Here is a 24,680-nt window from a genome sequence, read left to right as displayed (position 1 = left end):
TGACAATCCCTTTTTCAGCTGACTTTGTATTATGATGTTGAGGGTAAGGAGAAAGAGACTCCAAAACACACTGTTGCCTTTTCTAAGAGGTCATTGCTAGGAGGGGTGAGATCAACATTACCATCATGTAACAACTTTGAAATGGGCAGCATCTCCTTTGCAGGGAAGGTGAACAGCCTCTCACACAAAGCCCAAACCAGGCCCCTGCAACAGACTTCCCAGTGATTTTAACAGGAAATCCATCTGTGCCTGTCATTCAACATCCTGTCAAGGCAACTGCACAAGGGTTTTTCTGCAGATATCCCATCTTCCTCAAGTGGTTTTCAGCTGACATGCATAGAGATTTGGGTATGAATCCACCCACCTGGAATCAGATTGCTGTTTGAATGTATGAACAGAGAGTTGGTGAAAGCCCAATGATTTATTTCCTCTGTAGATTTGGCTTTCTAAAGCTGCAAGCAAGATGAGAGTTACTTTTTAATTTTATTTTCCAGGACAGGGAGAAACTCATTCGTCGCAGAAAGCATAAAAGAAGCTCAAAGCCAATTAAAGTAAGAGAAAAATGGTTTTTGGTTTATAAAAATACTAGTAGGCTCTGTAGGAAACACGCTTTAGCAATCTGATTAAAGAGAGCTTTGTGGATTATAACAATCTGCTTTAGTGATCAGGTTTATAAACACCTTACACTTTGGGAGAGCTTTTTAACTCCACTTTGAAATTCAGTTAAGGGTATGTAGCTATTTTATTTCCAGTAAAATGGGGTTTCGCCCCCTCCCTCTGAAATAGTAATAATCTTCTTTCCATCTGGTTTCTATAAATACTGATCTCAATATCTATTATGCTGTGGTGTATTTACATTTCCAGATGCCCTCCCATCTATCTTCTGCTGTTTTTCATAGCACATATGGGTGAAAGCAAAATCCTTGTGCATCTTTATTCTTCAAGTGGTAGTTCTTAAATTGAGTGCCATTCACTCCTGCTCAGTTCCACAGGCTACTCCATGTATTACCCTGAATTGGGTCAAGTCCAAAGCTGGTGCTGAGTAGTCAGTAGCTTTTCAAATAGTTTCCTTTATAAGCTAGATGTGAAGAATGACTTTGTAACAGCCATGTCCTACCTTCAGAAAATGGAAATGCTGGGTAGGAGACAGAGCTTAGTTGCAATTTGTCCCTCAAGCACATCCCCTGGTATGTCAGCCACGTTCTGTGAAAGAAATGCAGGACTGTCCTACACACAAGAGAATTTCAGTGTCATCACATTGTTTCTCTGTGGGTTTTGAAGCAAGACACAGCAGACATAGCTGGCAGACAAGGACTACAAAATATTTTAATCAGTCAACTTTATTTCAAAGCCAGAGTTTATAACATGGGAGGATATGGCTATTGTCTTCTACAATAATGAACAACATAAAAAGATAATATATGCAAAAGGTTACTGGCATCTTTGGTACATGTTTTTTGTATGATTAAAATTCCAGGTTTAGAAGGCTGCAACCTGTAAGCAAAAGTGAAAAATGCTGCAAAGCAGAAGTGCATCTTAAGTGCCCATTGATCAGTTTGTCTGCAGAATTATTCATAAACCAAGTATTTAAATGCTGAAATCTGTGCCCTGAAGCTAAGCCAGCAGGGCCAGGCATCTATACCTTCATAGGACATACAGTTTTCATTTGATTTAATTCCGTTACTCAGATAGAAGATAGTGAGGTGTCGGACATTTAACCAAAGTGTGTAGTGTTAGCAGTCTCTTACCACATGAGATTGTAACTGAGTTACTGTAGTACTGGAAAGCTGTGCGAGATAAAAGTTACTTCATGCTAGTTTGTATTAGCATAACTTTCACTTACTCCAACAGCAGTATCAGTGAGAAAAGCTCCGAGATATTAAAAATATCAGCAGTTTGAGAGAATAAGGAGGGTTCCCTATTCTACATGCGTTTCCATGCTGTTGTGGTGTTGTCTTTGCCCACCAGTCTGCATGTTGAGAGATGTCTTCTGAGCAGCTTTCATGTTAACGAACAATTCTTATGCCTTCCTGCAAGAGCAGAGACTTTTCCTTTAGCATGGTGTTTTCCAAGTTTTAGACTGAGCCAGGTTCTCAGCTCAGAAAAAATTACTCAGCAAACTCATTCTCCACCAGTCCAAGACCTAATCTTCCATATGGTTCTTTTTGGGTTGTTTTGGAGATGGTAGTTGCAGGGGTAGCCCATCGCTTTTTTTTATGTCTTGCCTTTAAGTAACCAGCAATGTGATTTTGGACTGCCCTTTTCACCCCATCAGAAACCCATGTTTCCAAGGAGATTCAGAAATCATGTTTTCCCTCCTTTAGAGACATGTGGTGGATACAGTTTTTGGGTATGATGATGATTCCATGGACTCTGAAACATCCTCTGTGGCCTCATATAGAACAGACAGAACACCAGCAACCCCAGATGATGATCTAGATGAGGTAAGAGCTGGCTCTTTCCATAGGCAAGGAGAGATTTTCAGGAGACTTTGACTTCCAAAAGTGGTTGGGCTCTCAAAACACTGAGGTCTTTATAGTGTGTACTGAGTGCTAAGTTCTTCATTAGGTTTGGCCTCAATTTTGCTTACTGATACACTAAAATGCTGAGAAGTTCTTTCAAAATCTAGTCCATAGAATCTACAGTATGACTTCATTGCAATCTGACATGATTTTTTTTCCCTCTCTCCTTCAAGAAAATAAACCTATCACATTTCTTTTAGCTTAAAGACATAAATTCTGTGTAAATTCCACATTATTACTTCATGTTACAGTAAACTCACCAAAAAAAGCTATTTGAATCAAGACTTGTAAACCAACTATTGTGCTTAACAAATCACACTTGCATTCTTTGCTTTAGCAGTGCTCTACTGTCTGGTGCTTAAACGTGTCCTTTCTTATCCTTCAGGGTTTAGCAGCAGAAGAATCAGAGCTGCGGTTCCGACAGCTGACAAAGGAATACCAGGCCCTGCAGAGAGCATACGCACTACTGCAGGAGCAGACGGGGGGCATCATAGATGCTGAAAGAGAAGCCAAGGTCAGTATCTGAGGGTAAAAGCATTTGATTCCTAACAGAACACACATACAACATCCATACAACTGACAATTGTCCATTTCACTCATTTATTGAGTGCATTTAAAGAGAGTGACTGTTAAGAACGGACACAATGACTAGGTTTACATGGGACTGTCCTCCACCTGAACCTGAAAACTGCAGTTAGGCAGGCATGCCAAAACAGGCAATTCTGCAGTTTGGCACCAGGTCACAAGGGTATTCTCATCAAAAGATGGTGTGAAGGGGTTGGGTTTTCCAGCTAAATGGAGCCCTGTGGGCTTTCAGATAGTCACCTGAATGTTTCTAACAAAGAAATGCAAATCGCATTCAAATTTGAATGTGATGCAGACTACTGTAAATCTTCCAAGTCTAAAAATGTTGTTCCTCTAATAAAATCATGGAATCATTCAGACCTCGGGCGGTCTGCAGCCCTAAATCCTGCTAAAAGCAGTGTCAGCTGTGAGATGGCATCAGGCTGTTCAGCATGTTGGTGAGTTGGCTTTTGAAGCTGCCCCAGGCAGTTACAGTTGCTGCTTTCCATTACCTTTGTCCTGCTCCTATCCTACTAAGCACTTTTCTTCAGTTCAGGGACTGCCCCTTACAAGGGTCTTTGAGCAAAGCCTGTCACCCCAAATACCTAAGCTTGTGTTTCACTACTGTAATGCAGTACACAGTAGTAACAGGCTTGGGTGGGGAGAGGAGCTGATTTGCCACGGTTTCCTTGTGTCATCTGTACCCCAAGCTGTGGGGTGGCACAAAACACTGCTGAGCTAGAATCTCTGTAACAGTCAGCGGAAGCAACAGCATGAACCAAGACCCTGCTGTGTTTGATTTCCTTTTAGTACCAGTCACATTGCTTGTTTTGTATTATTTAATGCTGTGCCTGACTTCAACAGGCTCAGGAGCAGCTCCAAGCTGAAGTCCAGAGGTATAAAGCTAAAATAGAAGATCTGGAGAAAACTTTAGCACAGAAAGGGCAGGTAAGCACTTCTTGTGTGTATTTTCTTTTCCTGCTTCGGATCTTACCTGCTCTGCTCACAAAATACCTGGCACAATTTCAGTAGATTTGCATGAGATGTAATGTTGCTGTTCAGTAAACAGGCAGGTCTAATGAGTTCAAAAGCCTTAGTACAGCTTGGTAGAACAATACATTGTTCTGTAAATGGCGGTTTGTTCCTCTAGGATTTTAAAGCCTGAATATTGTGGCTCCAATTTTCAGTAACCTCGTGGAGTTTGATTATTTTGTAATAGTACTGCTTCATCCAACAGGACTCGCACTGGGTGGAGGACAAACAGCTTTTCATTAAAAGAAACCAAGAGCTTTTAGACAAGGTATGTTCCCAAGTTTTGTGTGTTCACTTTGAAATGTAATCTGGATCCTGCAATACACTTTTTGGACATGCAGTGTGGTGCTTATATGTGTAGTATAAGGACAGAACAGCATAGATTAACACGGACAGGATGACATACAGAAAGATGAGCCCTCTTCAGCTTTACTTAGGCACCCTTATGGCTGGCAGTTGCTGATGCACCAACTGTGCTGGTAAGCATCAGCCTGAGGGCTGGAAGCTCTATTCAGTTTTTGAATCGGAGGTGCAGACCTTTGTGTTCCAGTAGCATTGCACTAAAGAGTCTGCTACTGCCCTGGCAGGATGTTTTGAGCTTAGCTTCTGGTGTGAAACAGCAGTAAAAGCGCAGTCACCCTCTAACACCAGGACCCTTTCATAGGCCTAGTCCTTGTGCGTCATCTATATTTTTAAAGCCTTAAAGTCATCCTAAGTCTAATGGAACTTGTATGGCTCAGCCCCTTGGTGCATTTAGGAATACTGTTTGTTTGTGTGTGTGTGTATTTGTATCTATATATTTATAATAATAGAATATACGCATATGAAGGACCTCAACATTGCTTGCATATCACCAAGAGTAACAGCAGTGGCAATACATATGACTGCCATCAGCAAGAGGCCAGAACTCCCAGCACCAGGTCTCCTGCTGGCTTTTACCTCCCCAGATGAGATTTCTTTGCTTGTGTTCATCCTCTTCTGTAAACACCCCTAATAATCTTCCAGCCCTGGGCTGTTCTTCCCCATCCAGACAAACTGACCCATGGGGGCACATTTGAGCTGGGTCTTAGCATGCTCCCTAGCTTTTTTCTAAGGCCCTACTCAGGCAACCTGATTGCAAAATACATGTTCTGGCACTAGTTGGAGACTTGCAAAAGAGAGCAGGCTGAGGAGCTAGTGGTGGATTTGTCCACAGCAAGCAATTTATAGACAGTTGGTGAATGGGTGGTGTTTAAGTTCATCTGCTAACAGAACTCCTTGTGTGGAGATGCTTGCTGTGCAGTTCACATGAGCACTTGCATGGGGAGGGATGGCTGCTCAGGTAGCTGCCTCCACAGAGACGGCTCTCCCTGCATGCCATCTGTGCTTCAGGTGCTACACACTGGGAATGTCTGATCTAGCCTGAGTTCTCCAAAGGTAGGTGTTTCTGACAGATATTTATCCATCATCTTCCCATAGCCCCTCAATAATGATGTCTCCACATCCCTCCCCAAACAATCTATTCTAGTGTTTTGCCATGAGAGCAGTGTGTTTAACAGCTGATGCAGATTAACCTGATAGCTAACCTGACACCTCTGTAGAGTTAGCTTCCCTGCTGATCTTCACTAGGATTAGACCCTTTTAGGGAAATTTCCAGCCTAAGCATTTTATGATATTTAGGAAGTTGATGAGCAGAAGTTCACCTGTAAACTAAAGATTCACTGAGGTAAAACAGCAAGTAGTGAATCATCTCTAGAGTTTGGATTTTGCACTGCCTATGCTACCTCAGCTGCCACTCACCAAATGTTCAATATTTCTTGTAACAGTCACACAGATCCTGAACTTACATGTTTCTATTAGATAGAGAAACTGGAAGGAGAAAACAACCGCCTGCAACAGGAGCTTCAGGATGCCCGAGACCAGAATGAGCTGCTGGAGTTCCGCAACCTTGAGCTGGAGGTGATGGATGGGCTCATTACAGTAGAGCTGGTATCGAGTTAAACTACTGCACTTGCACTGGGAACCAGTTTTAACCAAGTGTTTACACAGGCATTGTAGTGATACAACAGAGTAACAAATCAGGGCCAGCATTTTTAATTGTGAGCTGAAGTATGCCAGCCCTAATACCTTGGAAACCTCTCTGAGTGAGGTGCCCAGCGTGCATAGATAAGCTTAGCTGGTTAATGTCAGTGTGGCTCTTAGTTACCACACCTGCAGATACAGCTTTTCTAGCACTTCGGAGCAGTCTCTTTGTTCTTATTGCTGTCCTGAAGTCTACCAAAATGAACAGAAATTAATTACATTTGAATTAACTAAGTAAGCAGTTACTCACGTGCTTTGCTCAGGGCTGTATCCCGGTTCACAGCTAAGATCTCTCCCGTGAGTAGGTACCCAGGGTTTTGTGTGGAATTGTTGTTTGGTTGGTTTTGGGGGCTCTTTTTTGTTTTGTTTTTGTTTTCATGAACCTGAGCAGGTCTTGGAGGAGAAAGAAATGTTGAGTGTACTTTTCTCTCTAATACCTGGAGTGTTCCTCTGAGAAGTCAGAGATGCAGGTGCAATTCCTTCCTCAGGGTGAGAAGTGCACCTCTCCAGCCTTTGCTTGAAGGAGAGGAATTGTTTGAAGTTCAGTTCAGCAATGACTGATGAAATTGCATAAGCAGTTGTAAGAGAAAGTGTCATACCCAGGGCTGTTGTCTTATGGGGGTGAAAGGTTTGTACCTTGTCCCCTCTGACCCAGAGAATTTTGAACACTTTTCACTGTGGGACCTTGGCTGTGAGAGGCGCCGGGGCCTGTCCTCCCCAGACCGATGTGTTCCCGGGGGTTAGAGCACTCTTCATTGCAGAGGAGCAGCGTGCATGTCAGATGCCGTGGGGAAGGGATGAAGCCAGGCCCGCGGCAGCCTGCAGCGAGCTGCTCCGGCTCTGCGGGGGGATCGGTGGATCCCCGGTGCTGCTGGAGCTGCTGCCCTGGGCTCAGAGGGCGCGCAGAGCTCAGGTGCCCAAGGGACAAGGCTGTGCAATGGCCCCTGTGCTGCTGATTCCTGAGGCACGCGTAGATCTGATCTCTGTACCTCAGTTCCCTGCCGCTGTGGTGGGGATAGGAGATGTTTTATACAGGTGAAGGTGGTCTTGCTCCTGTGGCCTTTATCATCATGCTTGCCAATGCTGGCACGTGAGAAAAGCCAGCAGTGCCTGCCTATGGGCACAGCGTGCTTGGCCTAGAGCTCTCCTCATTTGCGTCTAGAGGCTGTCAGCCCTCGCACGCCTGTCCGCCCACTGTCCCTGCCGGTTCCTTGTTGAGCAGCTTTCCTCATGACCTGCATTAGGGAAGAAAGGCCCCTCAGGTGACTCTGGAAATCAGTGGAGGAGCTACAGAAGCCTCTGCAGGTGGCCAGAGGACTGTGCTAGACCTTGAGCTCCCTCTTCCTGTCTGCCCCTTGTTATAGGAGTGCTAACAGACAAAAACTTCCATCTGCTTTTTCTCCAGTATGAGCTGGTTTATTTCTCAGTTGCTCTTTGCAGCTGCTGTCCAAAGCCTTACACACTTGCCATTCAGAGCTTGAAGGTAACACAGGGCCTTTCCTGGCTCTCATGGTTCAGTGCTGGGACAGATTTGTCCCTTATTTATAGATCTTTCCCAGTTTTACCTGACAGCTCTGTTCCATGACGTGGAACGGGTCTGACCAAGTGAATTACATAAACCAAGAATATATTTGAAATTTGATTTTCACTGCTGTGCTTCCCCGAGTACTTGAAAGGGATGAGAAATAACATCTTCCGATTTTATTTTTGTCTTTGGTCCCTTAAGACAGGACAAATACCTGTTGATTTTGTGCAATGAGGGTGTATAAACAGCTGATTCGATCAGCTTGTTTGAACTTACTGCTTTCCACGGATACTAGAACACACAGCATACCAGGACAAGCAGATGTGTAACTGGAGTATCCTAGCAGTCTTAAGTCAAATACCTGTTTCTAAAGGCAGTATTTACAACAGTATATAGTTGTTCAGTACCTCACTAGGCGAGTCACTTGAGTCTTAGCAGGTGACAGCCTTTCCCCACCCAATTTGCTAATTGATATAATTAATCAATCAATAATCTCCTGTAAGAGAATTAACCTGGATTCAGGATCCCATCCCACTTGGCACCCTGTTTTTCAGACTAGGTCTAAATGTTTCTATCTTTGACTTGGAGCTTGGCTTTGCAAAGCATGATGTAGTAGCTATGGCATTTAACGAGCTCTGTGTCCACCTCCTTTGTTCTAATATGTTCTCTGTCATCTTTTCAATTGATTTTCAGGAAAGAGAGAGACGGTCCCCACCATTTAATCTCCAGATTCACCCATTCTCAGATGGTGTGAGTGCTCTACAGATCTACTGCATGAAGGAAGGGGTTAAGGTAGGTCAGTTTTATAAGGCAGCACTTCTCATTACAGGAGTGGTGCCCATGTAACCCATTATATTGATGTCTGCCAATAACTCCAGTAAATTTTAAACATTTACACTCAGTCTACAATGAGTGTATGATGACTGACACAGTTGAACTGGATTCACAATTTTCACCATAATGACAAAACCTGGCTCAGAGGTAATTGAAATCAGTGTGTGATGCATTTCCATGGGATAAAACAAAATGGTTGATTTAAACATGGATTGTAGGAGGGACGAATACTGCAGCTGTGATAAAACGTGCATTCTGTGCCTATACCTTATTCTCTTTTTGCAGGATGTCAGCATCCCAGACCTCATAAAGCAGTTAGACATCCTAGGTGATAACGGAGTAAGTTAAAGTCAGAGATATTTTCCTTTTACAAGCTGCATTTTGTACATGAGTGTAATTGAGATCTATAATTATCATGACTATTTTCTAAGATACTTGTTAAATTATGCAGCATCAGAACAATTAATTTAAAGAGTTATTATTTCTGTAAGTTATGGATTTGTGAGATTTCAAAAGTCAGAGGCCTAGTAACGAAGCAGCAGCTTCAGCATCTGGTTTAGCAGACTGGGAGACTGTCCAAAGGCCACATACTGGGAACTGGGCCTGACTGAATTCCAGTCATTCAGGAAAGCACATGAATTTGTTTGGCAGTTTCAGCCAACCAGTCTTCATCAGGACTAGGATTCCTCTGCATATAGTTTCATAAATAGGCAAGAGTTATCAAATCCCTCATGGTTTTCTAAGTGGACATTGCTGTCTGCTTTAGTCATCTGTGTAAGAGATCATCTTGCATCTCTGGCCAATCTTAGGTATGTTTTAAGAAAGTGAAATAAAAACGAAGGCTCATGATTGTCTGTTCACGTGCTGGTGTAAATCAGCATTGTCTTTAGAAAAGCATTAATGGAAATTCAGCTTTGTAAAACTAGCAGGAGGAAAGACAAACGGGTCTAATTTTAGTTTAGATTTCTCTTAAGACGCAGTGGAATGAAAACATATAGTTAGTCCGTATCATGCAGGTAGACAAAAGCAGTCTTCTTTTTAATATGTTAACAGACTGATGGGCTTATGGGATACCCAGTACTAGAGGGATCCCCTGAAAATGGTAGACCTAATGTATCACCTAGATTATCTTTATTCATAAAGGAAACTGCCGCCAATTTTCTTATTCCCTCTCTTTCCCTACTCAGAATTTGAGAAATGAAGAACAAGTGGCCATAATCCAGGCCTCCACTGTGTTGTCCTTGGCAGAAAAGGTAAACTGTGTGCTTGCTTTTCTCATTTGTCATCTAAGGCCTCATATAACACTGGAAATTTTCTGCTCTGTTGTTGTCAATATTGTCAAACTTTCTAGTGTAGGAAGTGATCCCCAGATGAAGTAAACTGTGCCAGCATGGTCCCAAACACCTGCTAAAGCAGCAAAACCACCAAACTCAGCTGGCCCAAGCTGTGAAGTCACAACAAATGCAAATAAAAAAAGAATGTCTAATGAAACTTGCAAATGTAAACTGAATGAGAAACCATCAGACATTGAAGCTGCAGTTAGTCATAGCATGGGATCTCTAGTCCTGACATTTCCAAAGCTTCTGAAGGGATCTGTATACAACATTTCCACTGTAAGTATGTGCCTAAGTTCCTTGGTTTGGAAATGAAAAAGAAAGTGAGGATTGGTTAAAATTGATTTCTGTGGCACAAATGCAGTACACTATTTTGTCAACATGACAGCTTCCAAGGATTCTAGTCAACAATTTCTTCTCTGTAAAGGGAATGGCCATCTACCCAGCTAAGCTATTTTTAAGATAGTTTTGAAGAGGCAGTGGCACAGGGTGCCCAGGGAAGTTGTGAATGCTCCATCCCTGGCAGTGTTCAAGGCCAGGTTGGACAGAGCCTTGGGTGACACGGTCTACTGTGAGGTGTCCCTGTCCATGGCAGGGGGGTGGAACTGGATGATCTTAAGGTCCTTTCTACCCTAACCATTCTATGATTCTATAAGCTGCTAGAGCCTCGTCGTGGGCCCTTATCAATGGGATGAAATGGGTTTCTTGTCCATCCAAGGAAGTGTGCTTTTCCATCTTCCAGCAATCTGGTAATGGTGATCCTGTTGCTTCTTCTCTGTCAAGGGCTGCCTACAGACACTGTGGCTGCCCCTGTCACACAAAAACAGCCTCAGGATGGGCCTAAACTAGCAATAGGTTACTAAGAATAGACTAACAAGATACTGTAGATGTCCCACTTGCCACTGCTCATGTGCCCAGAAGACACAGCAGGCTACAGCTCTCATTGTCTTTCCTCCAGTGGATCCAGCAGATTGAGGGAGCTGAAGCTGCTCTGCATCAGAAGATGATGGAACTGGAAAGTGATATGGTAAGCAAACTTTCCCCAATACACGTTTTAGGGACAAGGTACTGAGTGTGTCACATTCATTTGGTATGCCAAAAGAGAACTAAAAAGGTCTTTTGGCAAATTAGGTATGTAGTCTTCTTCTGATGAATTCATGAGGTTGTTACTGGTCTGGTTCAGAAACAGAAGTAATGAAGGTTTGAAAACTTTCTATTTCCATGTGGATGACTGTTTAAAAGTACAGAGGACTAGAAGGTTGCTCAGTGATTTTTCAGAAATGAAAATGACTGCACCCTTTGTCTCATAAGATTCACAGTCTAAACATCAGCTGTTGTATCACATTCTATTAAACACCAGTATATGGGAAAGTAATGAATTATTACACTGTTTTCTTTCATTACATTTTAAGCCTATACCATCCTAAAGGTAAAACATTCACAGCTGAACTGAAGTTGCTATAGCACCAGTAAAGTTAGTACCTTACTCTGTTCTTATTCTAGTTAACATACAAGATAAACAAGCATAACTACAAGAGTTGGATAGCTGTAGTGGTTTACATTCTGTTCCTGCGGTTTGTCTGTACTTGAGTCAATTCAGCTTAAGGTAGGCTGAGAAGTTAAAGCAGAGCAGCTTCCCCCACATAATGTGAACATAAATACGCTTGTTTAGCTTATTACACTTTCATACTTCTAGAATAAGAGAAAGCACAAAAGGAGTTGTCCATGATGCCAGAAGACGTAACTTTAGAGAAATTGTACAGAAACCCTAAAATTACATTACTGAAATGCAAAGCAATATCACTGAAGTCAACCAAGAGATGATGTTCCATGTAGATCAGATGTATTATCTTACACAAGTGGCCCGCAGCTATTTTCCCTTCCTTCTTTTCTAGCTCAGATATTAATAACTCCGCAGAGTGTCATTTGACGACCAGTCTCTAATCCTGCCTGAGTCAGATAATTGTAGTTGATTGTATAAAAGTTCTCCAAATATTTGGAGTAACTCATTAATTTTTCTGTCTACATGATCCTTCATTGTAGGAGCAGTTTTGCAAAATAAAAGGTTATTTGGAGGAAGAATTGGACTACAGGAAGCAGGCTCTTGACCAGGCATACATGGTATGTACAAAGGGGATTCTACAGCATATATTGGCCAGCACTGTGAAAGGACACAGACTCCTGCTGGATCAGCAAGAGAGTTTTTTGCTTTTTTCCTAGCATTTTTTTTTAATTTTTATTTTTCCCTTTCTTCTAGTGCTCTGCCGTGCAGTCTGCACAGTCACCACGGCATCTGCCTTTTTCTTGTCACAGAAAGGCAGGTCTCCTGAAGTCTGAAACATTTTTGTCAGTTAAAGGCAAATATTGCTCATTAACGTCAGCTTGTCCAGCTGGAGTCAGTGCAACCAACTGGAACTCAGATCTGGAATGAGAATGCTCCTTGATTAGCAGCATTAAGACCAAAGTAGTCTGACAGTGACCTTCAGTCTTCCCTCCTGTTTTTTAGCACAATGGGTCAGAATTTTAGAATTGGTGATATATTGATCCTTATAGGCAGGAAAAATACGACTCCTAATATCTCTGTAACTGCTTAAAAAAAAAAAAAAAGTGTAAAAGTTAGGGATTTCGGTGAAAATTATATGAAAAGATTTTAAAAATAAAAGTTCATATCTTGTTGTCAAAATGCTGAACCATTTTGAGTTCCGTTTTCCACATTTTTTGCACACTTGAGCACAGAGCCCACCTCTCATGCAGGTGCCTGAATCTGCCACCAAGTCCACAATTCCCACTGTGTTTTAAACAATGTTTCATCTCTAATTGGCTTTTGGTATTGCATCAACCAGAGGATCCAGGAGCTTGAAGCCACCTTGTACAATGCTTTGCAGCAAGAAACAGTGATAAAGTTTGGGGAACTACTGACTGAAAAACAGCAGGAAGAGCTGAGGACAGCAGTAGAAAAGCTAAGACGTCAGATGCTGAGGAAAAGCAGAGAATATGATTGCCAGATTCTTCAGGAGAGGATGGAACTGCTCCAGCAGGCTCATCAGGTAAGAAAAAGGAACCATGTACATGTGTATCTACTCAGATTAGCTGTATAAGAACATCAGCTGAGGTGAAATTTAGGCAAGCTCCAGGTCATGAGGGAGCCTGGCATCTAGTTTTTTTAGTTAATATTAATGTCCAGCATTTGAGGATACAGTCACATATTTGCAGTAGCATGTTTTGAGCAGTTGTACACATGGTAAAGACATGGTTGGGCAAGGTTGGTGGATGGGGTCGTGGTACTTCACAAGATTAACTCTGCCAGAGAAATGCATTTGTTAATTTCCAGGCTCTTGGCACTCGGAAGGTTAAGTTATTACTTCAGCAGAGCAGATTTACAGAGAATTCAGTCTAGATGCTTTCTTTTCTGATTTTTAGAGGATCCGAGATTTAGAAGATAAAACTGACATCCAGAAGAGACAAATTAAGGATCTGGAGGAAAAGGTTGGTTCTGTTACGCTTCTGAACCACACTGAGCAACTTTTTGGAACATGATGACCTAGTTCTTGTGAATTACACAAGCTTTCTGTTATGCTGAATCAGCTGGATCTCTTGGTGCTGTTCTACTATGCTTTCTTTTCAGTTTGTATATTCAGACTATAATCTTAAGAGTCCCCTCTGCAATATTTCATTTTAGGAAATATATGCCAAGCACTTTTAATTATGGTGAATGATAAAGGCAAACAAGGAAGCCTTTACTTGGCTGTTAAATGCTGTGTTGGTAGACAGGCAATGCTTCCATCAAAGGCCAGGTGAGGCTAGCGAGCAGGAAGGACTGAATGAAACCAAGTGAAAATGATTCTTATCTGGCAGGACTATAGAACTCAGGTTCTGATGCTGTCCTTTTTACTGAAGCTTGTAATTACTATGTGACATAAATATAGCACTAGAATCTTGTCCTTAAACTAAACTGCCAAAGAACTATATATGCACGTTCTTTATATGTAATACATATATACACACATACTCTGTCAAAATATGCACTGCATTTTTTTTTTTCAGTGAATAAGGCCAACTCTGTCACATTGACACATTTTTCTACTTGTAGCTAGGTTAGATGGGGTTGCTGAAAAAAGGTTATAGCAGAGTGTGCTGCTATCAAGAATGTCTTTTCTAGAAATGCCAGACTCGTGTAAAATGCATCTCTGGTGGTGGCCTTGATGATGTACTTCTATTAATAAATACCAACATCCATGTGTGAAACAGCATATGAAATAATGGCTCTATTTGTATAATGGCAGCAGTGCTAACAAGCCCTTTCAGTTTGTATGTATGTTCCTAAAGTGAAACAAGTGGGCATAGTGCAAAACTTGATACACATAATTCTTTCTGCTTTTCTACCAATGTTTTTGTGATATAAGGACTCTGTGTCTGTCTTTCTAACATATGTAACTTGGAAAAATAACAGATGATAATCTTTGATGAAAATAAAAAAGCAAAGCAGAACTTATGCCATGGTCAAATGGAGACCTTGGATAGGAGACATTTTAATGTCAATTTTCAACTCACAAAAATTCGCATCTCTGAAGATAACATGTTCATTATTAAAATGAGACATCAAAAAATTTATTATTAAACATTTAATTCTTAGGGTTTGATATTATGTGTGTGTATGTGTGTGTATATATATATATATATATATATATGGATATAGATATTCCCGGGCTATTTCCAGCATGGATTGATGGCAGTTTTTTAATGCACTTAAAAATACTACCTATGCTATTTCTGATATCTAGCTTTGTTGACTTAAGTCAACCCATCATAGTTCATAGTGGCAGTTTTATCTCAGGCTTTCAATATGGTGCCAATTCTAATTGATCACAAAAATTAATGGGATCAGTTTTCTAAACCTGAGAGGTGGTATGGTACCTACAGAAGTAACTAGGGAAATAGTGTTTTCCAAATGCATAGTCACTCTAGTTGTCCTAGAGAGTGCAAAAGTAATTCTGACGCTTACAATGCCATGACCTTTAGTTCTTACACCATCTTCTTTTTCTTCTGCAGTTTCTATTTCTATTCTTGTTCTTCTCTCTTGCCTTTATTCTTTGGCCTTGATGTCAATGTGCCTCTTGGAAAGGTAAGACTATTTTCTTTATTTCTTCCAAGATGGTGCTTCTTGCATAGAGCTGAGGATCACATCCCTGTGTGCCTTTGTGTATGTCTGGAGTCAGAGAATTCAGCAGGTTGTCAATTTGTGACAGTTCACAATGGAGAGTCATCACACTTCTGAGTTGCCACAGGGAGTTGCAGTCAGACCAGCACCATCCAGCACACTTGTTAACAATGGCCAGTGCCATTATGTAGCTGCTGCTATTTGAAACATACTGCCTTGATCCAGTGGACATTAAATGGACTAAGTTAAGACTGCATACTTATTAATGTTCCTGCCACAGGGTTTCTGGAAACCATAACACAGCACAGCCTCTGTGAGATGCTCTGAGTGGCCATGACTGGTGAAATTTTGATTTTACAGCTTCTTGCTTATTCACTGTGGGGAAAAAGATCAGAAAGTCTGAAATAGTATAGGCTAGTCTTAAGGAGCCACAGTAACAAGTAAATTTATCTGACTGTCTTTTCCTGTAACAGACAATCATGAGTCCAGAACAAGCTGCCAGCCTAAAGAGAGAGTCAGAAAAACAAAGAAAATAGGCTGCCCCATCCCTGGCAGTGTTCAAGGCCAGGCTGGACGGGGCTTGGAGCAGCCTGCTCCAGTGGAAGATGTCCCTGCCCGTGGCTGAGGTTTGGAACTGGATGATCTTTAAGGTCCCTTCCAACTCAGACCATTCTATAGCTCTGTGATTAAAACCAAACAAACTTGGATTTTAAGGTGCATCTTGAAAACTCACAGGAACTGACAGTGACATTTGCAAGAACCTGTCTGCGCGAGTGTCTGCAATTGCCTATACTGTTGTCCTCCTTTTAGTTTATACCACAGCTATGATAAAATCCTTTTGAAGCAAATGAGAAAAACTAGGGCAATGAGAGGTTCAGGATTTTCTGTACATAAAGTTTTCACCTATATTTTCAACCTTTATGGGTATGGAATATTTTTTCTATTGAGTATTTGCCTCTCATTCATGTGAATTTGAATTCACTCTGTGATTTTTACCATGTAGGCTTGAATGCTGAGAGAATACAGAAAAAATATGGCCTTTTTTCCCTGGTTTCAAACCTGAGAACCATAATTCTTTTCCATATGTAGGGAAGGCTTCCTTGGAGCAGTCTGTGCCTGCCTCACTGCTGCATTAGCCAAGGCTCTGGGGTTGCCCTGACACCACAAGCATACCACCCACTGTCATGTCTCCTTTCACTGGTGAATTTTAGGCAGTTTTGGTTCAAGAGTTACTGAAACTGGTGCGTAAATATTCATCTGAAGATGCCCATGGGGGCTTTTATGGACGAGAGGGCTGTACATTAGGGTTAGGGTTAAATGGACAGGCTTGGCAAAATACTCAGAATTTTCACAAATGCCTTTCATATGGACAAACAAAACCAGTTTAACGCTGATAACTGTAAGAACAGACCTTTTCAGCTTTGACTGATAGCTGCGTCTGGTCAAGGGTGGGGAGGTGGAGGAACTTCTCACTTGGCTGATACAGATGTTCTTTATTTTATTTTCAGAGTGCCCGACCACAGCTCAGTCCATATAAAGGCAAATGCTTCCACCCCCTGATGAAGAGAACATTGTTTACACCTATTTTAAAAAGTATAACATTGAACAACCTGTAGCCAAGACTGCAACCACCTTGTATTTTAAAGCCATCACTCAAGATTTGTTACTTGACAGTTCCTTTCTAAAGCTATGATATATGCTGCATCTAATGAAATTCTACATGTTGAAATTGGAAAAGGGGAAGAAAAACAAACTGTGAACCTACATCACTTGGGAAGAACTTAACGGGAAGGAACCACTTTCAGCTGATCAAGTCAGTGTGTCTTGGGCATGGAACCAAAGTTACAACAGAAAAACCTATCCCTGCTGTGCAGGGCAATCATTTAAATGTGAGAGCGTTGTACCACGAACAGATCAAAAGTTGACAGGGCAGAAGAAACATGAGCCATGGAGAGATGCTGACAACAAAGCGCTCAGTGTGAACTGTCTGGCTTTCTCACTGTAGGGACTCCTCCTCCCTTTGGTTTTAACCTCAGGAACAAATTATGGCTGCGATGTGGGGGAAGAAAGGAAAAATGCAGTGTGATTTAACACAGGATGGGCAGGACAGGGCACCACAGTTTGCACTTGAGACCATAAAAGAGCACCACCCTACTCAGCAAAGGAAGGGAAGAAGAGGGTATCTGGCATAAGGAGGATTTCTGATGGAGTTCCAGCCTTATCTCTCTTCACTCTCCCTCCAGGAAGAACAGCCTGTCTGTTGTCAGACACTTTTCATACTCTATTTAGAGACTGCCATTGAGATAATAATGACTGTACTTGGTTTTACTATTTGAATAATACACTGAGGATCACTGGATTGGACCTGCAGAGTAGCTTCTGAGAAAGAAAAAAAGTGTTGGAGGGTGGAGGAGGGAAAAGTCCATGTGGTACAATCCACAATGCAGCAGCTTCCAACTGTGTGGTCCCAGCTTGGAACATATGTTTTGGTTTAGCTTGTCAAACTGATTTTGTTAGCTGGCTTCCTGATCAGTGACACATAAACCAAAACTGGGGACAAGCTGTGTGAACACGTCTTATTAAGTCAAAAGTATCGCTAGTCTTTATAGATTTTTCCACAGCTAAGGACCAGTATGAGTAGTTTGCATTTCAAAGCATTACTTCCCCTTCTAACCACAAAGCTTGGAGCCCAGTCCTGGTGTCTCCCCGAGGTCTCACAGGTCCGTGCTGTGCAGTCAGGAGCATCACAGATGCAGCCGGCATGGTGAGGTCCTGCACCCCACGAGCACTGCTGTGCTGAATGGAAAGTACTGAACAGGGCACTTCTCTGTGCCACTGTTTCCATCGGCGTGCAAATGGAGTTGTACCTGTTTAGACTTTGGGTTCCTGTGGCAAGGCTCCTTTTTAAGTTGTCTTCCACGATTGAGCCTTACTTTTTTCACTGAGAGAAATGGATGTCCGTATTACAAAATAGAAAACTGAGGGCCAGAATACAGCCTGCGCATTACTTAAACCTTCAAAATAGGCCTCAAGTGTACCAACGCTTTACGCACACACCAGAAGCTTTAAAAGTGCTTTTATAAACAGTCTGTCCTTTGTTTGCTTGTTTATTTCTACAGATGAAGCAACTGAGGCACAAAGCAGTGAAGTAACTTGCCACAGCAACTTCAGCAGGTCAGAAGCAGTTCCTTAGCTACAGCAGAGATGAAGTTCCTTTAGTATTGAGGGGTGCCTGCTCCTTGCAGGTATTTGTTGGCCAGAATAGCTTTTATTCATTAATGTCCATTCACCCAACTGGGTTGCAATGCTGGGCTCCATTTCTCCACAAAGACTCTTACCATCCTCATTTCTTGCATGCCCTGAGATTGAGTTAAGCCTTCCATCAAACACTAGAAGCTATTTAGCAAGTGAGTTTTTCCTGCTCCTTAAAATTAATTTAAATTATGGAATGACCACATCTTCCTTAAGCAGTCTGTTTCAGCCAAGGGGTTTACTGAATTCTGCACCAGCTGTATGTTGGTTGGTTCATTTTTTTAAGACAGGCTTTTAGGCACGTATGTTAAATGAATATAGGTATGTTGCATGCTCTTTGTTCAAACTCTTTCCCCCAGAAGAATCTGTGGTTAAAGTTGTCCCAAACCTACATGTGCTTTCCAAGAGTGCTGCTAGCAGTTCAGTCCTGAAGCTCTGGAGTCAGCCCCTTTGGAAGTCTCATCCACACACGTGACACCTTTAGATCACTGAGCAACTTCACAACATCTTATTAGCTACAAATGAGAGTTTCCTCTGTGGTTATTCTCTCTAGCACCTCTCACTGTTTGTTTTCCTCTGTTGCAGTCCATTGTTCCAGTTGGCTGCAGTGTCCTGCAAGGTGAAACAGGCTGTGGAAGTTCTTTGCCCTAGCATTAGGGCCGGCAATGAAACCATTGAGCTCTTCCTGTAGAATGAGCAGCGCCTGTTTTCTGTGACAGAGCAAAAGCTTCCACCTCTGCTTGGTTGAAAAAGAACAAAACAAAAGGAGGATTAGAAAAGTTTGTTTCAGGCACTCATGAGGAAGGGTCCTGGCAGATAGAAATCCCATGTTTCTGGACACACTGACTGATCTTGCGGCAGGCTTCATCAGTTAGGCCCTCTGAACTGTGCTGTGCACATCTTCAGTTACTTTTTTTTTGCCTAATTTCCTCTCCTTCACTCTTCTGCACACGTGCACCTGCAGGTGCTATGTTCCAAGGGCTCCAGGTGGCTGGGAGTGGTATCAGTCCACAGCTTATCTTGGTCTGCAGACTTGTAAACAATTGAGTGTTCCCGCCAGAGAGCCTTGCAGCTGCTTTACTCTGCTTGCAGGGTAACATAAGCCATGCCTAAAACACACTTGCTGATACTAGTAATACAAACCTTCTGCTATCAGCTAGATCAAAATGAGTTTGATGGTTTTGTGTATATATATACATGTATCTATATACAATATATATGTATATGTACATTTATATACATACATATGCATTTATTCCCTATTGTATATAGTAAATCATTGATATAGCTTATGGAAGTGTACTTCCAATCTAGGTGTGGGGAACTGAATCTAGACTTGTTTAGCTGCTACAACTGGGGCACTCCTCATGGTTTAGTTTTACAGCTCATGGGCAACTCGGTTTTGGATCTGTTTTTCTGAGCTCTCACCCCTTCGATGTCCTGAAGCTGTTTATCCAGGGCTTTCTGCTGCTCCTGGTACTCACTGAGGCAAAGTATTGAGAATCATCCCTGAAATCTCTCACTGCAGTCAACCCTCCCCAGACCAACCAACAAAATGAAAACCGATTTACTGCAGCTTTTGAGGACAGCAAATGGAGCCCTGGATTCCTCCCCCCACCCCCATCCATCCATCCTGGCCCGTGGCAGGAGTTACTCAGGCTATCCATGTGGTCACAGGAACCATGTAGTGCAAGTCAGCTTGACCAAAATCTGAGTTGCTGCTTTTTCTCCACTGACTAAGGAGATTTTCAAGACTCTTGTTTCAACTTTAAGCATTCCAGATGAGAGCCCAGTGAGGTGAGATGGATTTAGGCACTGCAGGTCACAGGAGGCTTCTTGCACTGTGACCAGCCTGCCTCCCACCTCCATCCTCTCTTACTGACTGCGGGGACACCGTGGAGACTTTTCTGTAGGTGTTCCCCATTTGCCAGCTCCCTGCCCTCATCTCAGTAAGAAACACCCTCTGCCCCCCCCCCGAAGCTTCCTGGGCAGGCCAGGCTCTCCTGCTCCTTTGGGCAGGGCTCAGGAACAGCCACGCAGCTCCTGGCGATTCCAAGCGTTTTTCCTTTCCCTCCCATCAGCACCCAGGTGTTTTTTATGTACTTTTTGTCCCCATTTTTTTTTGTGTCTGTTCAGAACAGAATTGTAAATGACTTGGCAGAATGACCCTTTGATAAACACTGGACATGTATCTGTACTATATGTATTAACGTGTAGAAGAGAATCCTCATTGTATGTAAAGTTTTATGAATGGTTATTTTTTAATTTATGTATTTAATATAGGATTCAATGACCTCTGGTGTTTTAGTTTGTACAAAGAATAAAACAGCAGCGTTTTTACAAAACAAAATGCCACTTTACACTCCCGGAGCTCCCGGCGTCCGCCTCTTCTGTCCCGGGTACCGCCGGGAGCGGGGCGCGGCTGCGGGGCTGGGCCGCCACACCCGAAAGCGGATGCGCGGCGTGTGCTCGGCGTGTGAGGCGAGGGGAGAGGACAGCGGGAGAGGAGCGGGCGCCGTGGGTCAGGGCGAGGGGCGCAGGGAGCGGCAGGCGCTGCCCCTCCGGCAACACCGGGAACGCTCAGGGCAGCTCCCGACCGGGAGCGCTGCGGGCGCCGCCGCCGCGGCTTTACCCTGGGGGCTGCAAAGGGGCCGCGGCCCAGACGCTTCGTGGGCGGAGCTTGCGCTGCAGGGGCGGGGCGGAGGCAGTTCCCGGCTCCGAGCGGTGCCGTCGCCGGCCGCCAGGGGGCAGCGCCGCCCGCTGCCGCTCGTTCGCTGTTCAACGCCTCGGCCGCACGGAGCGGGTCCCAGAGAGAGAGTTCGGGTTAGGTTCGGGTCGCTGCTGCTCACGCGTTCAGAGGCGTTCATGTCCACCCCCTGCACCGTGGCCTTCCGGTACTGAGTGAAGCAGAGGACGTGAGCCGAGCACCTCACCGCCTTTGGCCAGAAACCACGCAAGGGGCATTTAATATTAAACCCCACTAATTCAGCCTTAAGTCAAAGGGATCAGATACGGACGTTGAATAGATGTGTGCTACAGGCCCCTTGGAGTGAGCTTATCTGGTATGGGAGTGAAGCTGTCATGGGCAGGGCTGGGGTGCCCGCAGGTGTCTCGAGGTGGGTGATGCTCAAGAGACACGGGCAAGAGCAGGAACACACGCAGAAGATTGGCTGTGGGTGTCCTGGCTGTGCTGCCCCACCACTGCTCTAGTGCAGGAGCGTCCCGGGCTGTTCCCAGGGCACCGCTGGACACTGTTTGCCCGTGGTGGAAGTGTTCTGTCCACTGCTTCTGGAGGCCTCCTGTGTGCAGTGTCACTGGTGAAGGGGCAGGGTGCAGTGGGACAGAAGAGGCTGCACTTGTGTCACTGCTCACACAAGAGGGGCCGCAGTGGCTCACCTGGCTGGGGCTGTGACCCTGAGGCAAAGATCCTTGTCACTACCTCTTTGTGGCAGCTGTGTCTGGGTAATGACTGATTCACCTGTGAGCATTTCAGATGTGAGCTCACAGCTGAAACCCATCAGTGGTGTCCGAGGGCCAGAAAAGGAGCTCAGTGCCACACTGAGCGTTGCACCTGCCTGAGAAGGGCAGCTCTGCTTGAGTGGGCTTTTTCATCTGGAAACCCCAGTGGGATGGAGGTTGTATGTGGGTGCTGCAGAAGTTCTGCAGCCCCTGCTTCCCACAGGATGTCTGTGAGCAGCCTCCTGCTGTTGTGTGGCAGTGGCAGCATAGCTGAGTCAGGCTTTGCAGAGCTTTCCTGGGTAAGGCAGTGGAGCGCAGCCATGCCCCCTGTATGGGATGAGAGGCGATGAGGCTGTCGCTGTGCGCCACACAGCTTTCAGGCGAGGACACTGGGGCTGCCACGCTACTCTTGAAAATTGGTAATAAAATGACTGCTTTATTTCAGGCAGGGTGCTGCTTACAGCACCCGCATCAGGAAGTTCACAGGAAAGCTGCAGTGTAAGCGCCGAGTCTGTGCTGCTGCTGGTGTAAGCCTGGAGATCTTTGCTGGAGGAATGAAGAACCAGTGCAATGAAACTGGCATCCTGAACAGATACAACTCAGAATGGTAAGCCCAGGCGTCAGTGTATCTTAGGTCTGATTTTGCCCTTTCCTGTGCATGCGTGGAATGATGTACAATGGTAACCAGAATCAGGCTGCAGTTGTTTGGGCAGCCCTTGCGTGAGGCCTGTCCATTTTGTCCACTGTTTTGTCATTGAACAGGGCTGAGCTGTGCATCTGTCAGGGGCAGGTATGGCCAGCACTCATGGCTTGTGTGGAAAGAAGTTTGACTGCATTTTAAAAGGTTCCTGTGTTGTCTCTGCAGCCCATTTGGCTGGCAGTAGTTTTCCATTGTTTGAGAGATTTCCAAACATAGTAAAAGGCCTAGTAACTGGCAATGTGCCATCTGCTCTGGGTCGAGGGGGGCTGAGTCTGAACATGGCAGAAAAATACATTCCAAAGCCCCAGTTCTGCTTGGACAGGGGAGCATCCCACAGCTTGTGCCACACTGACAAGAGGCCATTGTGCAATGTCTGCTCTAGTGCCTGACCACCAAGTGACAGCCATGAACAAGCTGCTTTGCACAACAAAGAAAATCCTGTGGAAACCATTTTAGAAGCCTGGAGGAGGACTGAGACTAGAGATATAATGATTTCAGTGTGTACAACAGATGGAGACTTCAGAGCATGGAGCCACTTATCTATGGATTACAGACTCCCTAATTATAGACTGACACCATATCTGAGAGGCAGCATCAGCCAAAGGAGGGACAAAATCCAAAAGCCAGCCTTGACATTGACTATAATATTAATCCCAGTATGATCCTATCTTATTGACTCCTGGTCTTGGAGTAAATAAAAACCCATTACTCCTGCTACTTTCTTCCTGATTCTGTCCCAGTCAGTCGCACAACAAATGATACACTGATACCTACAGATCCCACAGAAGTGGACCCTGGTATTTTCTCTAGCACTGCACTTAGCTGATATCTGTGAACCCTGGGACACAAGAACTAAAGCAATCAGCAATCAAGCAGGTGACCCCATCAACTCTTTTATTCCAGATCCCTAACCCTAAAACTGCACTTAATCCATGCTGTCTGCTATCCTGTGACATTTGTTATCTCCAGATTTACTACGTGATAATGGCTGGGAGACAAAACAGCTTCAGCACTGATGAAACTGGAGGGCCCGGCTAGGCCCAGCAGTGCTTCAAGTCCAGAGTCCTGAGATGCAACACCCTCCTTGCTTCTTTTCGCACCCAAATTAACAATAACTGTTTGTGTACTTCTGGCCTTATCCTGTACCAAGCTATCTTGTAGAATGCAGAAATCAGCTGAGCTCCACAGCCATCACTCAACGAACAGCAGCCATAGTGTGGACCCCAACGCCGTACATTGCCCTCATTCCTCAACTGCCTCAGACACAGGAAAATCACTCACATTTGAGCCACGAGAGCCTAGCAGGAGCAGGAAACGCAAGCTCTTCAACTTTATTCTCTGGTGCACTGTCTATCCTCATGCCTTGGGGGCATCTCTTACCCACAGCAGTAAATGTAAGGCAATTGCAGAGACTAATAACAAAACCCTGGGATCTGGCAAGACCCAGCCATCAAACAGGTTTCCAGTGCCCCCAGCAAAGCCGCTGGCTCCAGCACTGACCCTCCCTTATGGCCTGCCTGAGCCCCGGGCTGTCTGGAAGCTGCTCGCTGCCCGTGTACGCCGCGCCTTGGGCCTGGCGCTGCCTGGCCCCCGAGTGCCAGTGGCCGGGCAGCTCCTGCGCTGAGCCCTGCAGGGGATCGGGAGGAGCAGGTGGCTCTGACTGACCCCAGCCGGGCGCGGGACCAGGGCTCCAGGCTCTGCCCGGCAGGACGGGGCCGCCCGGTTCACGTTAATGTTCTCTCACCTGGAAGAGTCACAAACCCGTAAGGTCCTGTTGACCTCAGCGCGGCTCTCACCTGGGGACGGCACCGGCAGGATGTCCCGTGTCCTCCCTGCAGTGCAGGTGAGAGAATGACTCATAAATGTCAGTGCAACTGACAAGTGCCACGGTGTTTCCTGTGGATGGGTTTTCCGCAGGTCCCTGTCTTGGTTAGTTAATAGCTTCACGAGGGTCTTCACCAAATGATCCTGACTTGGAGTTTACTCATGAAATATTTATGGAAAATTGAAATTGGACCTGCATAGTAATTATAAGTTCTGTCACACAGATCATATGTGTTTTATATCTGGATGGGAACATGTGTAACAAGCCAAAAGGAAGCTCAAGTTTCACACTATTTCTATGACTGCTTTACTTTATCTGTTATACTTTATGGTTCACAGATTAAAATTCACATAAGTATCAACACTAAAAATGCTTTAGGTGAAAGTCTTAGGCTACTCAGGCTTATAGTTCACT

The 24,680-nt window shown here is 44.2% G+C and overlaps 1 protein-coding gene and 1 long non-coding RNA gene across 4 annotated transcripts in view; both read left to right on the top strand.

Annotated features, from left to right (window-relative positions):
- JAKMIP2 (janus kinase and microtubule interacting protein 2) overlaps positions 1-20,647 on the top strand; it is a 47,062-nt gene extending 26,415 nt beyond the window's left edge. For 2 of the 3 annotated variants that reach the window (XM_061457170.1, XM_061457171.1), the window contains exons 8-21: positions 495-551; positions 2,325-2,444; positions 2,908-3,036; positions 3,951-4,034; positions 4,324-4,386; positions 5,958-6,056; positions 8,398-8,496; positions 8,824-8,877; positions 9,726-9,791; positions 10,831-10,899; positions 11,916-11,993; positions 12,716-12,919; positions 13,293-13,358; positions 16,539-20,647. In XM_061457170.1, coding sequence (XP_061313154.1) covers positions 495-551; positions 2,325-2,444; positions 2,908-3,036; positions 3,951-4,034; positions 4,324-4,386; positions 5,958-6,056; positions 8,398-8,496; positions 8,824-8,877; positions 9,726-9,791; positions 10,831-10,899; positions 11,916-11,993; positions 12,716-12,919; positions 13,293-13,358; positions 16,539-16,646 — 1,296 coding nt within the window. In that variant the 3' untranslated portion in view covers positions 16,647-20,647. Of the gene's footprint in view, positions 1-494; positions 552-2,324; positions 2,445-2,907; positions 3,037-3,950; positions 4,035-4,323; positions 4,387-5,957; positions 6,057-8,397; positions 8,497-8,823; positions 8,878-9,725; positions 9,792-10,830; positions 10,900-11,915; positions 11,994-12,715; positions 12,920-13,292; positions 13,359-14,921; positions 14,995-16,538 lie in introns of all 3 variants that reach the window. The other variant, XM_061457173.1, reaches the window with a different exon arrangement.
- A 462-nt stretch (positions 20,648-21,109) lies between these two features.
- On the top strand, positions 21,110-23,160 carry LOC133271327 (uncharacterized). The gene is made up of 2 exons (XR_009744088.1): positions 21,110-21,402; positions 22,191-23,160. It is a non-coding gene; the product is annotated as an uncharacterized LOC133271327 (long non-coding RNA).
- The last annotated feature ends 1,520 nt before the right edge of the window (positions 23,161-24,680 follow it).

The sequence above is a fragment of the Pezoporus flaviventris genome, unplaced genomic scaffold (genome assembly GCF_033815535.1).
Source record: "Pezoporus flaviventris isolate CSIRO_AGI_PZ_B2104156 unplaced genomic scaffold, CSIRO_AGI_Pfla_v1 ptg000023l, whole genome shotgun sequence".
Lineage (NCBI taxonomy): Eukaryota > Metazoa > Chordata > Aves > Psittaciformes > Psittacidae > Pezoporus > Pezoporus flaviventris.
This window is presented reverse-complemented; position numbering and strand designations above follow the sequence as displayed.